The 16,536-nt window shown below is 39.8% G+C and overlaps 1 protein-coding gene across 1 annotated transcript in view; it reads right to left on the reverse strand.

The window, feature by feature from the left end:
- Positions 1–16,536, reverse strand: part of FAM185A (family with sequence similarity 185 member A) — a 74,259-nt gene that overhangs the window by 36,144 nt on the left and 21,579 nt on the right. Inside the window, exons 4-5 of the mRNA XM_019543971.1 lie at positions 12,344–12,482; positions 2,031–2,072 (exon numbers count right to left, since the gene is read on the reverse strand). Of these exons, the coding sequence (XP_019399516.1) occupies positions 2,031–2,072; positions 12,344–12,482 (181 nt within the window). The remainder of the gene's footprint in view (positions 1–2,030; positions 2,073–12,343; positions 12,483–16,536) is intronic.

Raw genomic sequence — 16,536 nt, forward strand, 5'->3', positions numbered from 1 at the left:
CCCACAAGAATTCTTCTCTCTTTCATATTTCTTGGACAATTATGGCAACAACATCACTTCAACACTACCAAGAATCTAGAGTCAGTGATAGAAAAAATGTGTACATTACTTACTTACTTACTTAATTAATTAATGCCATCCCTGTTAAGACAAAATCTTTTTTTTCTTCTTAAACACTGCTACTAACTTTGTATACATAGGAAAAAATGTCCATTGTGAAAATTTGAAAATGTACTTATCATCATGGTAGTAACATAGTATGATGATCTGAATAAGAGGTGAGGCAGGACATTTGAACTTACTTCCTGACTTTGTCACTATGTCACCTTAACAATCCTTAACAACACACTAACCAGTCTGTGCCTCATTCTCATGTGTATAACAGAAAAATTAATACTGACTTATTTCCATAGAACATTTTAAGAGTTTGAGGTCAAAAGTATTAAGTAAATAAAAAATAATCATCCTAACTGACCCATTATCCCCCAGCTACAAACCACTCCTGAAAGGCATTTGTACCTTTAAAAATGTCCAAAAAGAGGCTGAAAATCAGAATAACCAGCTTTACAGTCTTAGAGAAAGTGAAGTGTAAATAATCATTTAGGCATGTAAATCTGCAACATAAAATGGCTCTCAACTCTCAGGCACTTCTTAATGTTTAGACCTGGGGTGAGCTAATTAAGGAAACTATTTGTCATCTGTTGGTAGACAGAAAGAGATAAGTTTAGGCACCGTAGTCATATTAACATGCCTTCTAATCCACCAGCGTGCTTATCAGAAATAAAAACGAAGATTTTCTTTGAGTGGCAATGCGTAGGAGATGCATGGAGGGTGCTCATGTACCCCCTGAGAGCGCCAGTACAGCCTGTCAGGCTGCTCTCCGTGTTTAGCCAGTGAGCAGAGGCGCAGGCAGGACCACTAATGTCCCCTCCATGAGCTCCAGCTGGGGGGTGTGGCTGCCAGCAGAAGAGGCTGTGCCGCTTCCAAAAGTGCAACTGCTTTTAGGTGACTGAGATAGGCTGCCAGGGACCACCCCCGGTTGCTGACTGGTGTCAGGGGGGGCACGTGCCCCACCCCCCAACTCAAGAGGCACCAGTCACCCATGGTTTTTTTTTTTTTAAGTGTGTATGTGTGCGCATGTGTGTTCCCATTCCCACTGTAAAAAACCCTGTTTTAGTTTAACATTGTTTGTGACTGGGGAAGTATATTCATTTTACAATACCTAGTTAAAATTTGTTTTCCTACATTTCTGGGAGGGGGCTTGAGCCAGATTTGGAAAGTAGGTGTTAAACCTCTAAATTTGAACCTGGTCCTTGTTACTGCCATCCAGGGCTGGGCAGAAGGGTTACACGGACAATAAAAATCATTGCTGAAATAGTAACAGTTAACTGTCATTTTTTAATAGTCAAAAGCATATTGTTCAGAAAAGAATTTACATCATAAGCACTTTGTCTCCTCACATCTTTGCGGATGACATAAAATAAATGATGATTTCATAGTACTTGTAATTAAATCCCTCCCGTTAATTTTTCATCAAATATAGAATTTATTAGATTAAAAAGCAAGTTGATCATAGTTGAATTATTCTTGATCTTGCCTCAGTGCAGAGTTTGGATAGATGATCTCCTGAGGTTCCTTCTAGCCCTACATTTTGATGATTGAATGTTTTGTAGGACAAATTCAAACCAGCAAGGAACCATAAATTTTTCAGTGACAGTAATTAAATACTGAAACAGAATACAAAGTGCCGAGGTAAGTTCTCTGCTCTTAGTATTTAAATCAAGATTGTATACTTTTCTAAAATGCCCTTGAAGATTTCTGTAAAGTTTTTCCTAATATCAAAAATTTTTCTTGCACTTTCAAAGCTGAAATGAAATAAAAAAAAAATTTTAAAATGATTCTGCATTTAAAATCACAGACAACACTTAAAAAAAATACTAACAATATTAGTAATCCATGTATTTTGCCCAAATTCTGTACCACAGGCAGATAAAAATTAAATCTATATTTAAAGAGAAAGTAGAACACACCTACTGTGATGTTTCCTGTTTTGGTTTCAATGGTGATATCACCTATAAAAGAAAAACAGTTTGTGCTTTAATGATAAAGGAAAGTTATTGTATAATTTTTTCAGTCCATTCAAGAATATCAGAGATTAGCAGCATGGTAAGGTTCCATTCTTTGACCCTATTCTACATACTTTTGCTGAAGTTGCATATACAAAGCAATAAAATGTCATCAATGCAAATTATGCTGCTTAATATTCGGAGTTGCTTTATAAATTAGAATTTCAGACATGGAAAATGATCTTAATCCTGTAGGAACATACAGACAAACAAAAAAGCCAAGGGCACTCTGTGTGTAAAAATCAGTAATTTTTAACTGTACTTTGGGACAGCTTTTACTTCTTGTGCAATGATTACAGCAGCAATATAACTAATAAATTAACTGAATATGTTGTGAAATAAAATGGCCTACAGACAGCTAACTACAAAAAGATTCCATTTTCCAGCAGATATTTTCCAGGGTGCACATGGTGATTGCAATGACTTTTTTCCAGGATGGGATTTTCTCTTTTATCCTGCAGGGCTGCTTCCTGGACAACTGCCCAAGGAGTCATTACACATTCCCATACTATTCTCTTCAAACCTCTGAAATGTCATGCTGTGCAAGTAATCAGGTTAACACATGTGCCCTGTTCTGAAGGAATCCAGTAAAATGAAGTCATAAACCTTCTAATGGCACCACTTCATTGTAATAAAATCATTTATTTACTTCTTGTTCAAAAACATAGTTACGTATCACCACTAAGTACAGTAGTATAACTGGTAAGTGCTTTGAACTTAATTTAGCAAAATGTGAGCTTGCCCTAAGTTTTGCTTATTTCCTCCTTATACTAAGAAGGTATTTGCTAAAGAAAGAAAGGCCTGTTTTTGCTGGGTGCACAGCATTCCTTTGGGGTGGTTAAGCATCTTCAGTCAATCCTTAGCACTGACATCAGCATGATTTGAGCGTACAACCCTTCACAGGGATCTGGCCCCGAGATATTAAGGAGATTAAATTCTGAAAGTTGACCACTGATAGGAAGTAAGTATGTAGAACAGTATGCTGAAGTAGAGACGTAACAAGCATATTAGTATTAACTGATACAGATTATTTTTTATTAAAAATCAAAATCTCCCCCCCACATTAAAAAGAAAACAGTTTACATCACTTTAGATATCTCTTCCTTAAACCAAGATAAAATCTCATTTATATCCTTTAACATCTGTCTTAACAAATGGTATTACCTGTCATACTTTCATCAGTTTCCCAATCCATTTTTGGTTATTCCCCCTGCTCCTCCCCTCCCACTTAGAATTTTCCCAGAACACCATTTCCCAGTCTTTTCATTTCTACTTGTCCATCGCGCTCGATGCTCCCAGCTCTTCTTCATCCCTTTCAATATACCATAGCAGTTCATGCAAGGCTAGCTGCATGCATTCTCATGGTGTGAAGAAGTCCCTTGCACTCCAGCAGGTTCCACGTCTTACAGATGGCCACTCTTATGCACATTATCAATAGCGTCAGTTCCCAGCTCATTTGTCCTCTTTGGTTCAGTCCATATATCACCATCTCGTATGTCAATACAGTATACCACTTGGTCTTCTTTGCAAACCTCCCCACCCTCTTCCACACCTTCTCTGCATATTTGCACTCCCAGAACATGTGGTAAATTGACTCTTATGTTCTCAGTTTTCCCTTGGGCACTTTTCCAATCTGCATAATCCCCATGTGCGTAACCTCTCACATACAAGTAATACATTTTGTGTGCTATCCACGCAATTTCTACAAGTTCTGTCTTTGCCTGTGCTTCCACAACCCCCTTCGACACTTGGGCTGACTGACTCTCGGTCAGGTTCCCCACTTCTGTTATTCTGTCACTTATATTCCTTTCAAGGCTTTTACTGTTTTCCCATTTCTTCATGATCTCTTCTAACAGTGCAAAGTGTACCATGAGCTTCTCCGTTCTTGCACAGCGGTCTAGGGGTGTCTAGGCCCAAGGCACTTTCTATCCCTCAGTGTGTCCCTTATTAGCCATAACGCATCCCCAATTCTTCTCCATAATATGGCACATGTCTGGTCCTCATGAATCAGCTCTGATAAACTGTCTCATTTTTTGGCCCAAAACTTTTGATAAGATTTTATAATCAGCATTTAGCAGCGTAATTAAAATCAATTTTCTGGTTTTTCTCTCTCTCCTTTTTAAAGATGAGGACTACAATGCTTTCCACAAACCTTTGAACTGTTTCACCCTGCTCCCACATTCTATTAAATAGTTTTACTGGGCCTTTCCCTATACATCCCCAAAATTTCTCATAAAATTCACATGCTAATCCATCTCAACCTGGATTACCCTCTTCAGTTTTTCCATTGCTTCATGCACCTCCTTCTGGGTGATTTCTCTCTCCATCTCCACTCTTTCTTCTTCATCTATTCTTTGCACAATTTCCTCTGCAAATGACTGGGCTTTTGTTTCACCTGTACCTTTATATAATTCTTTGTAGTAGGATCGTGCCACTTCCAGCATTTTTCTGACTCATTGCTCATTTTCCTTCTACTTTCATCAATGATCAGCAATTCCTTTCTTGCTTCTTTGAGTTTGATTGAGAAGGATTTACTCCATGTTTCTCCTTCTTCTGTCCCCGGTGCTCGAGTTAAGATCCCTTTTGCTCTCTTCCTAGACCATCTGTTGACTCTTCTCTTGTGCTCTGCAATCTCTTATTTCTCGTCTTCCCCTTGTACTGCTTGTTTTTGCCACTTCTCTAATTCTCCCTGTAGGGGTCTCAGTTCTCGTCTCTTCCTTTGCACTTCCTTTTGTCCTACTTTGCGGAAGGACTCTCCTGTTGCCTTCTTTATCATTCTCTACCAATTCCAGGGATTCTTAAAATATCTCTACATGGTTTTCCAGGTTTTATATAGCACTACGTATTCCTTGGACAGTTGTTCGTTTTCTAATAGTCTCATGTTTAGCTTCCACACTCCTTTTCCTCTCTGACTATTCTGGTTTGTTTTTAGTTTGATGTCTAGTACTCGATGGTCACTCACTGCAACCTGTTGCATTCTTGCATATCACCTCCAGTCCTTCTGATAACAGGACTCGTCTATTCTTGAGGAACTCCTTCCCCCGGAGTCAAATCTTGTTGCTATTCTGGAGTTCTCCCATACATCTATCAATCCTGCATTTTTAACCATTTCCTTCAGGGTTCATGCCGATGTATCCATCGCCTTTACAGTGCTACATCCTTCAGTGACTTTTTCTATTACACCAGGGGTTGTCAACTGGGGGTACACGTACCCCCAGGGGTACTTGAGAAGGCCCTAGGGCGTACGTGCAGGCAAGCAGGGATGGAGCATCACCACACATCTTGCGCAGACACCACCCGGCCGGCCGAACACAGGGGGCAGGGAAGGTTGCACACGGTGGCTACTGACGCTCTGCATCCAGCCACATGCCACCCCCCGCTGGCATCTGGCCATGTGCCATTCCCCTCCCGTCTGGCTGCTGGAGGTACACTGCTCTGCATCCGGCTGCCAGGAGTACACTAACCCAAAACCGCTGAAATCATTTACGATAATTCCCCAACACGTATAATTCTAGTTTCTGGAACAGTTTTGTTCTTTGAGCACTTTTTGTGGGTGTATAGACATTAGAAATTTCTCTCTCATCTTCTCTCATTGTTATCATCAGCCTCAATAACTGCCCATACACTATCACCTAGAATTGTTTTACCTGCACTCTTGGATTCTTTATCAGAAACACTTCTCACGTGACAGATGCTAGTTATATCACTTCAAGCACAACAGTATAGTATAAAATTGTTTTAAATCAGATCCACATTTCCTTCTGCACTGTGGTTTGCAATTTCCATAAAAGTAAATTTATACATACCGAGTCATACAGTTGTTCCATAATAACCATGTTTAATTGAACCTTTTTAAAAAAACAAAAAAAACAAAAAAACCTTAACCAGCCCTTCTTCAGTCTCAATGTGCAATACATGGACAGGGGGATATTTAACTACACTTAAATACTGGTTTCCTTATTCTGTCCCATTGGATAAATACTGTGGTGGATTATTGCAAATATCACATTCTGGCAAACTAAACATATCACTGATGGCAGTGGCTTACTGTTTCAATGTTTTTTATAATTTCTGAACAATTAGAATACTTTCCTGCATACATAACCTTGTTCCTCTATTAAAATTCAAGCCCGATGTCAAGGTCAATTTGAGGCCAACCTCAAGATGTGGGTGCTGGATGTGAAAAAGTACCATTTCTTTTTTGTACTGTACTGCTTCTGACGTCCTGATTCCTTTAGGACTATAAGGGCTAAGGCATGTTGGGGAGCATGAGAAGGGACTGAATTCATATCTCAGCCCTTCATGGCTTTGATTTTGTACTGTAAAGTTCACTGGTTCTCAACATCATTAGACTTGCATCATCCCACGGAAAATACCAGCTCTTAGTTTTCATTCATTTTTTGATTACAGAAAAATAACAGAGCAATCTTTTGTTGCAAAGTACTCAGAAAGACCACATCAGATAACTTTTTAATACTAAGGATTCTAATTTGAAATCCATGGGCATGTCAAAATGAGCATGGGCTTTGGTTCCTCAGGGACACGCAGCAGTGGCACATCTTGAGAATGCCCATGGCAGTATGATCTAGCATATGGTAGGTTACCCCAGATGGGGAGGCTGGGTCCAGCAACTGTGCTGGCCCGAGCAGCCTTACCTGGGGTCCTGGGGGCCTCCTGGGGCTGCAGCAGCTGCAGCAGGAAGCCTGGCCAGCAGCCAGTGTATGGCTCTGGTCAGCCAGGCTCTGGTTTTGGGTGGCATGAGCTGCTGTCAGTGTACCGCCCTTTTTCTTGGATACTGCCCCCCCCCCCAAGTTTATTTTGTGAATCGTGCTAACACACCTAACAGTGTTAACATTGTGCGGCATCCCATAACACCCCTGAAAGGATATCAAGGCACCCCGGCCACAGCGCTCTAGTTGGGAATCACTGGTACAGGCACTTGTCTAAACAGTTTCTACTTGGAGGCATTAAAAACAGACTACTGAAAATACTTAGAATATTTAAATGGTCATTTAACATACATTAGTACCATAAGCTGCAGTAAAAATTTATAAAACTTATCTTTGTATTTCAGGTATTTGTGCCAAGTTCAATTATTATAAGGCTGCATCTAGCCATCTAGCCTTTCCACATGTTGCTGCACTAGGGGTGGGTCAATCAGTCCATCAGGTAAAGCAAAACATTTCAGACAAGATAACATGTTTTGACTTATTTATATCAGGCTGAATCTTACAGGACTATGGGGAAGCTGAATGTATATCCCTTCACTGAAGCCCTACAAGGCTTTGATATCTTCACGACTCTCTAGGTGCAATTGTACAGTCCTGTGCAGCCAAGATGGGATCTCTGACCTGTAGCCTTCCTGTTAACTGAGAATTAGCCTGGAAGGTCCAACTGTGCTCAGTCCCTGTAAGCCTCTTTCCTCCAGGAATCTGTTTCTAGTAAAAAAATAAAAATAATATTGAGGCCCTGATTGTGCAATCAGTGTGTGTGTGTGTGTGTGTGTGTGTGTGTGTGTGTGTATAAAAATAACTTTACTCACATGAATAGTTCCACTGACGTCAGAGGGGCTACCCAATGTGTGACATACACAGATGTTTGCTGGGACTAAAATTGCATTTTCAATAAAGGTTTCTCTAAGTTTCAAAACAAAATTGTTTCACTGTTAGCAACACTTAGTTTTTTTAAAATTGGAAACATTTTCATATTCATGAAGGCCAAATTTTTCAAAAATAGGAGCCTCAAATTACATTAGGTTTTAGCTTTTCTAGATGTATTTAAGCACCTAAGTAAGGTTAATTTTTAAAGCAATTAGAGGTCTTGTAAGCACAAGTTCCAGCTCCTAAATCAAGAGCATACCTTGACTGGACCATTTCTTCTCCCTTGATTTCCTGTTAGAAAGTGGTATTGGGTATAGAGTACAGGCTATGTGCTCATCCATTTAGTGTTTAAGATTGTGTCATTCTTATGGAAAGGATGTCAGTAAGCCATGTCTCACTAAGATAAGTATTTAAGATGTGAAACTTCTTAAAGAGCTAAAAGTCTCTATAACATCTGAAATTCTACTGACAATTAAGACACTAAAAACAGGTACAAAATGTTAGTGACTAGAAAATGAAAATAAAATAGAAATGGAAATAAAATAAAGAACAAGCAAACAAAAGTCAAGATTTAAAATTTAAAAACTGAACTAGAAAAAATCATTTTTTAAAAATAAGTCTTTGTATCTACCTTCATTAAGGAAACATGTCTGCTCTGGCTTTCATGAAAAGTCCAATGTTCATAGCAATACAAAGACTTAGTGAAGAATTATAAGATGAATTTTCACTCCATTTTGACTAAAAAGTAACAGGCTGCTTTCTAAGCATCACGAAATTCAATATGTTATGTACAGTGGCAGAGATGTACCAGGGCAGATCTGCATCCTAGGCAGCTGCCAATGTGTGAGGTAGTACCAGATTCCTATGATGCCAACTGCAGTGATACAGTCGGCTGCTGATGTGGCAGCAGCTGTGTTTGCACCTCCCACAAGTATGTCCCCTCAGTCATACTACTACACAGTAGCTCCTTAGAACAGTAACATTCAGAACAAAGCAAAACTTTGTTGAAGTCTTTACTCTGCCTCTTATCACATGACCAGGACTTTAAATCATAAAATGGAGGAAGTGCTTTAACTTTAAAATATGGAGAATTTTCTCTTTACTGCATTTTGAAGCACCAAGCTCTTACCTAACTTTGTCACACACTTTATTTACAAGGAATCAATAGATTTAATTAACAATTAAATGCTCTGAATTATTTGCAACACAAACACTGCAACTATGCTCTGACTGTAGAGATCCAGAATATGAAATTCATTACAAGTGAAAATGATCTGTCCCTAAAGCTTTAAATAAAGTATTTATCTAATTTTGCCATGAACTTTAAGGTACATCTGTCCTGCAAGCATAAATGTGATAGGAGCATGTTGAAACATACATGAGCTAGACATAATCTAATTTACTTTGGTACTGGTAGCACTGATGCTGAGTAGTATCGGCTTCAGCTGCCAAGTATCTACCCAGGATCCCTGACAGGCTTGCTGCACAGCTCTGTGCTAATGTGTGTGCTGCCTTAGCTATTGGTACTTGAGCTAATTAGATTAAAGTTAGCTTGGCTTTATGTGTATGTGTAGCAATCAAACCTTCTCATGGCAGTGTAGACATAACCTTCGTTATGAATTTTTTTAAAAAGCAGTTAATTAACAAATATTTCCACATTCCTTTAAAATGTTCGTAACACTGCAGCTTTGGATTAAGTCAGGAAGTCTAGAAAACGCAAGTGAAAGTGATTGATGTAAGACATTTTTCAAGCCAAGGAAAACAGAAACAGAAACAAGTGGCAAAGAATAAATTTAAAAGTTGAACTGCTATTTTTAACAACCTGCAAGATTACTACTAAAAAAAATGTAATTTTAATTTGCCTTAAAGTCTCACCATCAGATTAAACACCACTTATTATAACATACTGTGTATAAATATGAAGACTCTTATACAGCTCTGCACAGATACAGGGAATTATTTTTTTCACTGAAGGCACACACAGTACTGAATATATCTGAATACAGTTTTACTTTTGTTTTTTAAAGAAACATTTGTGAAAGGAACCGTTGTTAATCTAGTGAGTGTTAAGTGTTCCAGAAATAGTTTCTGAAGTGCTATATGAAAATAAGCATGAAGTAAGATAAGAAATATTTGTTTCATTTGGATACAGTTCTAATCACGCTGTTCCTCATTGAAATTACAACAGCTTTTGGCACTTGGACCACGATGATGATTTACTTTTAACTATACAGATGTTACTGTTCCACTTTGTCATTGCAACATCCTAAATAAGTTTTTTGAACATGTATGCAAGCATGCATGCATGCACTGCGTGTGCGCGCGTGCACACTCACACTCTGAACATTCCATAACAGGAACCACTTTGTTACAATCTGCTTTGGTAGAAATTAATATATTGGTTCAATATACTGGACATTAAACTTTTAAAAAACTAAACAAACTAATTATTAAATACATTTTAAAAATACCCGGATGCCCGTATCTACTGGAGAGCCTGGTTTAATTCCAAAAGCTGAGATTTACTTCGGAAGTTTAGAATAAAAGCAGTTTTCCATTTATTCTATTGGACAAGGGAGTTTCTTTTACAGGAATCTGTGGGAGAATGAGCATTTTCAGTGCGAAGTAAAGACAGGCAGTTTCCCTAGAAGTCCAACAAGTTGGTGGTACAGTAAAATCTCTGTTATCTGGCATCCCCAGGGTAAGGGGATTGCCAGTTATTGTAAAAATTCTAGTTATCTGAAATAACCTGGCAGGGGTTTTCAGATCATGTGGAGTCGGGGGGGGTGGGATGGCAGCAGCCGCACACCAAGCAGCAGTGGCGCAGGGTAGTGGGTGGTGGCAAGCCATGTGTGAGCTTCCCCGCCCCCTCACCCCAGCATCTGGCCGGTCGACTGGAAATTCTGGTCAGTAGAGTGTGCCAGTTAGTAAAATTCTGGATAACAGGGATTTTACTGTATATAGCTAAAGTGATAGAACCTGTACCTACAGTGAAAACTTGAACATGGGCCAATGTGAGAAATGTATTTTATCTCTGTTCAAAATGCCATAAACATCAAGCACAGAGAGGAGGTGCTCACTCAGTGGGAATTCTGGCAAGTCCCTAGCACCCTGAGGATCCCTAGCACCACTATCAGGAAAAGAAGCCAAGGCTAGCCACCCTCACTCCTGAAGGAAAAACATGACATTTGACCAGGAAAAGAAGAACTGGAAGTGTATTGGTGGTAGACAGAGCCAACACAAACACAGAGAAAACATTTCTAATAAAAATAGTAACATTTTAAGTCATCATAACTAAATTCTACTTAGACATCTTGTTAAGCAGGTTAACTCTTTTGAATTCTCCACAACAAATTAAAGCAGCTGTTTAAAAACAGACTGCAGTTTTACTAATGATGTTTTCTTTATTCATTACAATTTCCACGGTTTAATTATATAGTAAATTGTAAAGTTACTGGTCCTATGTATGACTGTAAACTGCATCTGATTGGAGGGCTAGTTGGCAATGTGGTGGGATTACTTGTGGTGGGGTAGTTCCTATAAAATACCACAATATTGCAACCTCTAGAGCAGTGGTTGTGAACCAGGGGTACATGTACCCCCAGGGGGCACATGAAGCCTCATCAGGGGGTACATGAGATATTTTTCATACATTGTCTAACAGGTCAAAGGGCCTAAAATATTAATTTCCCATTGAAAGGGGGTACGTGAAGTCTCACTCTGAGACCAAGGGGTACGTTGACTGAAAACTGTTCAGAACCACTGCTCTAGAGTAAAGCAACTACAGACCACCTCAAAACCCTAGCTTTCACCGTCCTGTGGAGACTCCTTGGTTGGAGAAAGGCTAAGTGACACCACCCTGACAGAAACACATTAGTCAGCAGCAGCTCTAATCTGTTGCTTTCTGGGAGAAGTTACAACCATCAAGGCACTGAAGTCTGGACCTGGCCTGGCTTTTGGAACTCTCTCAACTGTCTAAAGTGATGAAAGTAAGTCTAAGGCAGTCTCCACTCCTCCATACTTTTGTCTAGGTATACACACTGAAGGTCTTAGTGTGATGGTCACAGACTTCTTGAGCATACAACATGATCCAGAGTATCAATAGTTGCCAAGTATTGTAGTTATATTCCTAGAAAATGCGGTACATGTTTCTTCCATATGATATATGTTTTTCCCTTTTCATAGGAAAAATCATTTACAGCAGAGGCAGAAGGACAGGGCAGCAACTTAGACTAACTGGTTTAGAGAAGCACAGGCATAGGCAGCAACCTGATTCGTCAGACGCTGTGAGTGGACTGGCAGAAAGAGGGCCAGTGGAGGGGATACTGCTAAGAGAACTTATTATCAGATTGGCTCTAAGGTGCTACCCTCCTCTACCTTCTACCTGACTTCAAGCTCACACAGCTAACAACATCTGTTAGAGCAAAAGAAGCAAAAACTAGTTGACAATCTTATTTTAGTATTTGCTAGCATTGAACAGTTTTGTTCAGATGCTGCGCCTGTAGTTCATTTAGGGACACAGCATAATGACAGCAGTCCTTTCATTGTTATAATTAATACTCTGGATACCTGCAGAGCTGTTGCATTTCAGACTATGTATTGATTTTCCTGTCTTACCATGAACACTTCCCAGTAGAATATCACCAGCTGCTGAAGACAGAAATGAAGACTCTGCATAAAGATACTTGGTTTTTAACAAACCGTCCTCAGTAGATATGTTGATAGATGTTCCCTGCAACTTCTCTATATTCACACTCTGCAAGAAAAATAAAACTGAAATACACTTCCTTGAAATAGGCTAATACATTTGGAAACAAAACTGAGAAGTAGCAGAATTAAAAGGAGCTATGTAACACATATTTGCCCACGTACAAGACAAATGGCAAGTTAGATACCAGCTAAAAGTTATACATAACACAAAATAAATAATTGTACTTTGCACTTTCACCCAACATCTTTAAAACAACTTCTGCATAATAAGTTAAACTTGTCAATACTTCTGCTCAGTAGGGAATGATTGTTGTACTCATTTTCCAGAGCACATATCAGAGACAGAGAGGTAAAAACAATTTTTCACAGTAGCACAGGGAGTCTGGCACAACCAGGAACAAAACAAAGGATTCCAATACCATGCTACTAGATCAGCCACTGGCTAACTTTGAGAATGACTTAAATGAAAATGTGTGATAAAACACAAAGCTGAGTGTGACTACTGTTTGACAGCACCCACAAACCCAAGTCATCAGCCAGGACCTAAAGCTAAGTAGAACTTTGAAGGTGAGCATGAGGGAACTGAATCTAAGAGGGATGGAAAGAAAGGAGTTTGAGGACAGCATTTTGGATACAGGGGCTGGATGCAGGGCAGGGGCCAATAAAGCAGGGCTTTTGGGCAAACAGCCAAAGTTATGATTGAACTGGATCCATACAAAATGAGCACGTTACCATAAGAACCGAGTTCTGGTCTTTTTCTGTTCAGCTTGATTTGAATTGTGTAATCATACAATAATTCAGGTTCAAGTCTTATTCAAAATGTGTTTAATCTGCCAGCTCTGCCTTTTTCTTAATGAAACATATTTCAAAGTCCTTATCTACTGTATGAAAAGATTTACAGCCCTGCAGTGTAAATTGTGTCTTACATCAGCTCATCTTAAAATCCATTTTGGCATTTTAATTTTATTGCCACCTTATAAAATAAACAAATTCATAAGGAAAAAAAAACAGACTGCTGCCAATTCCTGTGCCAATGACCTCTGTAGCATCTGATGCAAAAAAGTTCTTATAAATATGAAGATCTACCAATGATAAATAAAAAGCATATGCAAGTAAAAAGAAAAGAAGCTTTCACCCTTATCTTCTGGTGTGTGAAATTTGGGCAGCTAACAGTTTGTGAATGGGAGTCTTACTCCTGTGCTGGCCCTTTTATACTATGGGAAAAAGGCAATAATAGCACAAAAAGAATATTAAAAAGCCAGATCCCTGGCTGGTGAAGGAAGATATTCCCTAGCACAGGCATAGTAGAACACCGTTGTAAAACTATCCCGAGTGTATCATTGCCCTAGGCCCACAGGGCATGCTGACAACGGCAGTAATCTTGGTGGCAGTGGCAAAACAAAGCACTGCAGATTTCTGACAATGCCACGATCCCAAAGAATGAGCTGAGAGGTGCCTTAGCATAACTCAGCCCCAAAGGCCATCTAATTTGAGGTCCTCTCTAGGCCGCAGAACAATCCACAATCAGGAGGGCACAATTTAAACTTAAGCTTTAGAGGTGCAGCCCAGAATTCTGCACTATAGTTTTATACACAAGGTAGGCCTCAGATAACAATAAGAACCACCACCATATTAAAGAATATTTACATGACTGAAGTCAGCAACCTCTTTCAAGCACTCTGCAGTGGAACAGCTGAGGAAAAGGCAGAGCAAAGGACATCAAGAGGCATGATGCAGAAGACTCAGCAGTCTAGACAGCAGGATATGCAGGGCCCCAGGGATGGGGATCTAGGACCACTGTACCAAGAAGAAAGAGAAAAGTGGTGGTGGTTGTGGTGAGTGACTTTCTGCAGGAAACAGAGGCCCAAATGTATCATCCAGATTTGGGGTCCCAGGAGGTGTGCTATCTGCATGGAACCTAAATTCAGGATGTCACAGACAGCCTGCCAATGCTCATCCATTCCTCAGACCACTACTCTTCCCTGTTTTTCCATGTAGACACCAATGATACTGCCACAAACAACACAGAGGAGAAAAGAGGTGACTTACAAGTCTCTTGGCAAGGGGGTTAAGGGGCTTTGAGCACAAGTGGTGTTCTCATCAATCCTCCCTATGGGAGGCAAAGGCCCAGGCAAGGACCACTGCATCATGGAAGTAACCATGTGGCTGGGACACTAAGGTTGGCATGAAGGCTTTAGATTCTCTGACAATGAGCAGATGTTCTGGGGAGGAGAACTGATATCAAGAGATGAGATCCATCTGACCAGAACTAAAAGGAACATCTTTGGGCATAACCTGGCCAACCTAGTAAGGAGGGTTTTAAGCTAGATTCCATGAGAGTTGGTGAACAAAACCCTCCAGCAACAGAGGAAACAAACGAAAGGGGGAAAGACTGGAAGAAGCAGCTCAACTCTAGGAAAGGGCCAGAAAGCCGCAGAACACCAACAAGTGGCAGAAAAAGGGAAGTGCATAGGTTGAAATGCAAAATATGTCCAGTGAATGTATACAAATACAAAAAGTAAGAGGAATAAACGAGATGAGCAGGAATGTTGCAGCCTGTGGAAAAAAAACTATGATCTAACTGGTATCGCAGAGACCTGGTGGGACAGTTCTCATAAGAGTGTCAACAGTGAGGGTTACACTTCGTTGTGGAAGGGCAGGGTTGGGAGAAAAGGTGGTTTGCCAAAAATACATACACCTGTTCCCTGGTTCAGGAGGAAGAAGATAGAAGAGCAGAATGCATTTTGGTGAAGACAGAAGGTGAAAGATGCAACAATGTAATGGTAGGAATTTATTACAGGTCACCAAGTCAGGAAAAGGAGGTAAGGCATTCTTTGAGGTGGTGAAGAAATTATCCAAAAGGTATGAGATAGTACTCACGGGAGACTTGAAATTTTCCAGACATCTGCTGGAAGAACAATACAGCCAAATGTAAAATGTTGACCTGGTACCTAAATTGTGCGGAGGACAAATTTCTGTTCCAGAAAGTTGAGGATACAACTAGGGGATGATCTATTAGGAATCTTATCCTGACCTGATCAGGGAAAAATTACTGGAAGATATGAAAACAATGGGTAACTCAGCAGGAAGGGATCATGATATAGAATTCCAGATCCCAAGATAAGGAAGGCATGAAGCCAACAAAACTAGAATGCTAGATTTCAGAAAGGTGGATTTCATTCAACTCAAATAGTTAATAGGTACAGTGTCATGGGAAGACGGACTGAAGGATAAACATGCCCATGATCTGGGAGCTTCTAAAAGGTACAGCAGTAGAAGCCCAACAAGAAACTATTCAGACACAGTGGAAGCACAGGAAGAACAGGCAAGAGACTGTGGTGGCACAAGGAGCTTCTAGGATGCCTCAAATGCAAAAGGAAAGCATGCAGGCTATGGTAAAATAGGCAGGTCACTAAGAAAGCCTACCAGGAAATAGCAAGAATGGGCAGCAACAAAAATCAGGATGGCAAAGAAAAAGCTGTACCTGGTGCTGCAGGTTAAAGACAACAAGAAGAGGTTCTGTAAGTATAGTAGCTAAAATGAAAAACAAAGAAACCTGTGGGTCCACTGTTCAACAGCCAGAGGGAACTTTTAACAGAAGATGCAAAGAAAGCAGAGCTATTCAATAGCTACTTTAAGTTCTTTCTGAAGACTGATGCAAATTGCAACCAGATGCTTGACAAATATTATTTGGATAAGGAAGGGGACAAGCTGAGGGAGGAAATAACAAGAGAAACAATCAGTGAGCTTCTGACGGGTCCTGTTGTGATTGCTCATCATACCCTTTCCTGTACTTACTGCTATTTTATGAGTTGGCGGTATGTCCTGACTTTCTCACCTGCCACATCTTTGATGTTATTATTAATAATATTAAATTTTAGATGTTATTAGTCAGGAGGAGTTATTTATTCCTTTAGTTTTCTTCTACCACAATCTTTTAGTGGGGCTCACATATGGGTTGTATAGCTCATTCAATACACTTACTCTTGTAGCCAAAAGTTAGATAGTCAACCACAGTTTGGTTAACACCAATTATTTTTCTTTATTTTCCTTTTACATTTGTTCAAATCCTACACACAGTTGGACAGAAGAAGGTATCT

Source organism: Crocodylus porosus, unplaced genomic scaffold (assembly GCF_001723895.1).
Source record: "Crocodylus porosus isolate Cpor-Errol unplaced genomic scaffold, CroPor_comp1, whole genome shotgun sequence".
Taxonomy (NCBI): Eukaryota; Metazoa; Chordata; order Crocodylia; family Crocodylidae; genus Crocodylus; species Crocodylus porosus.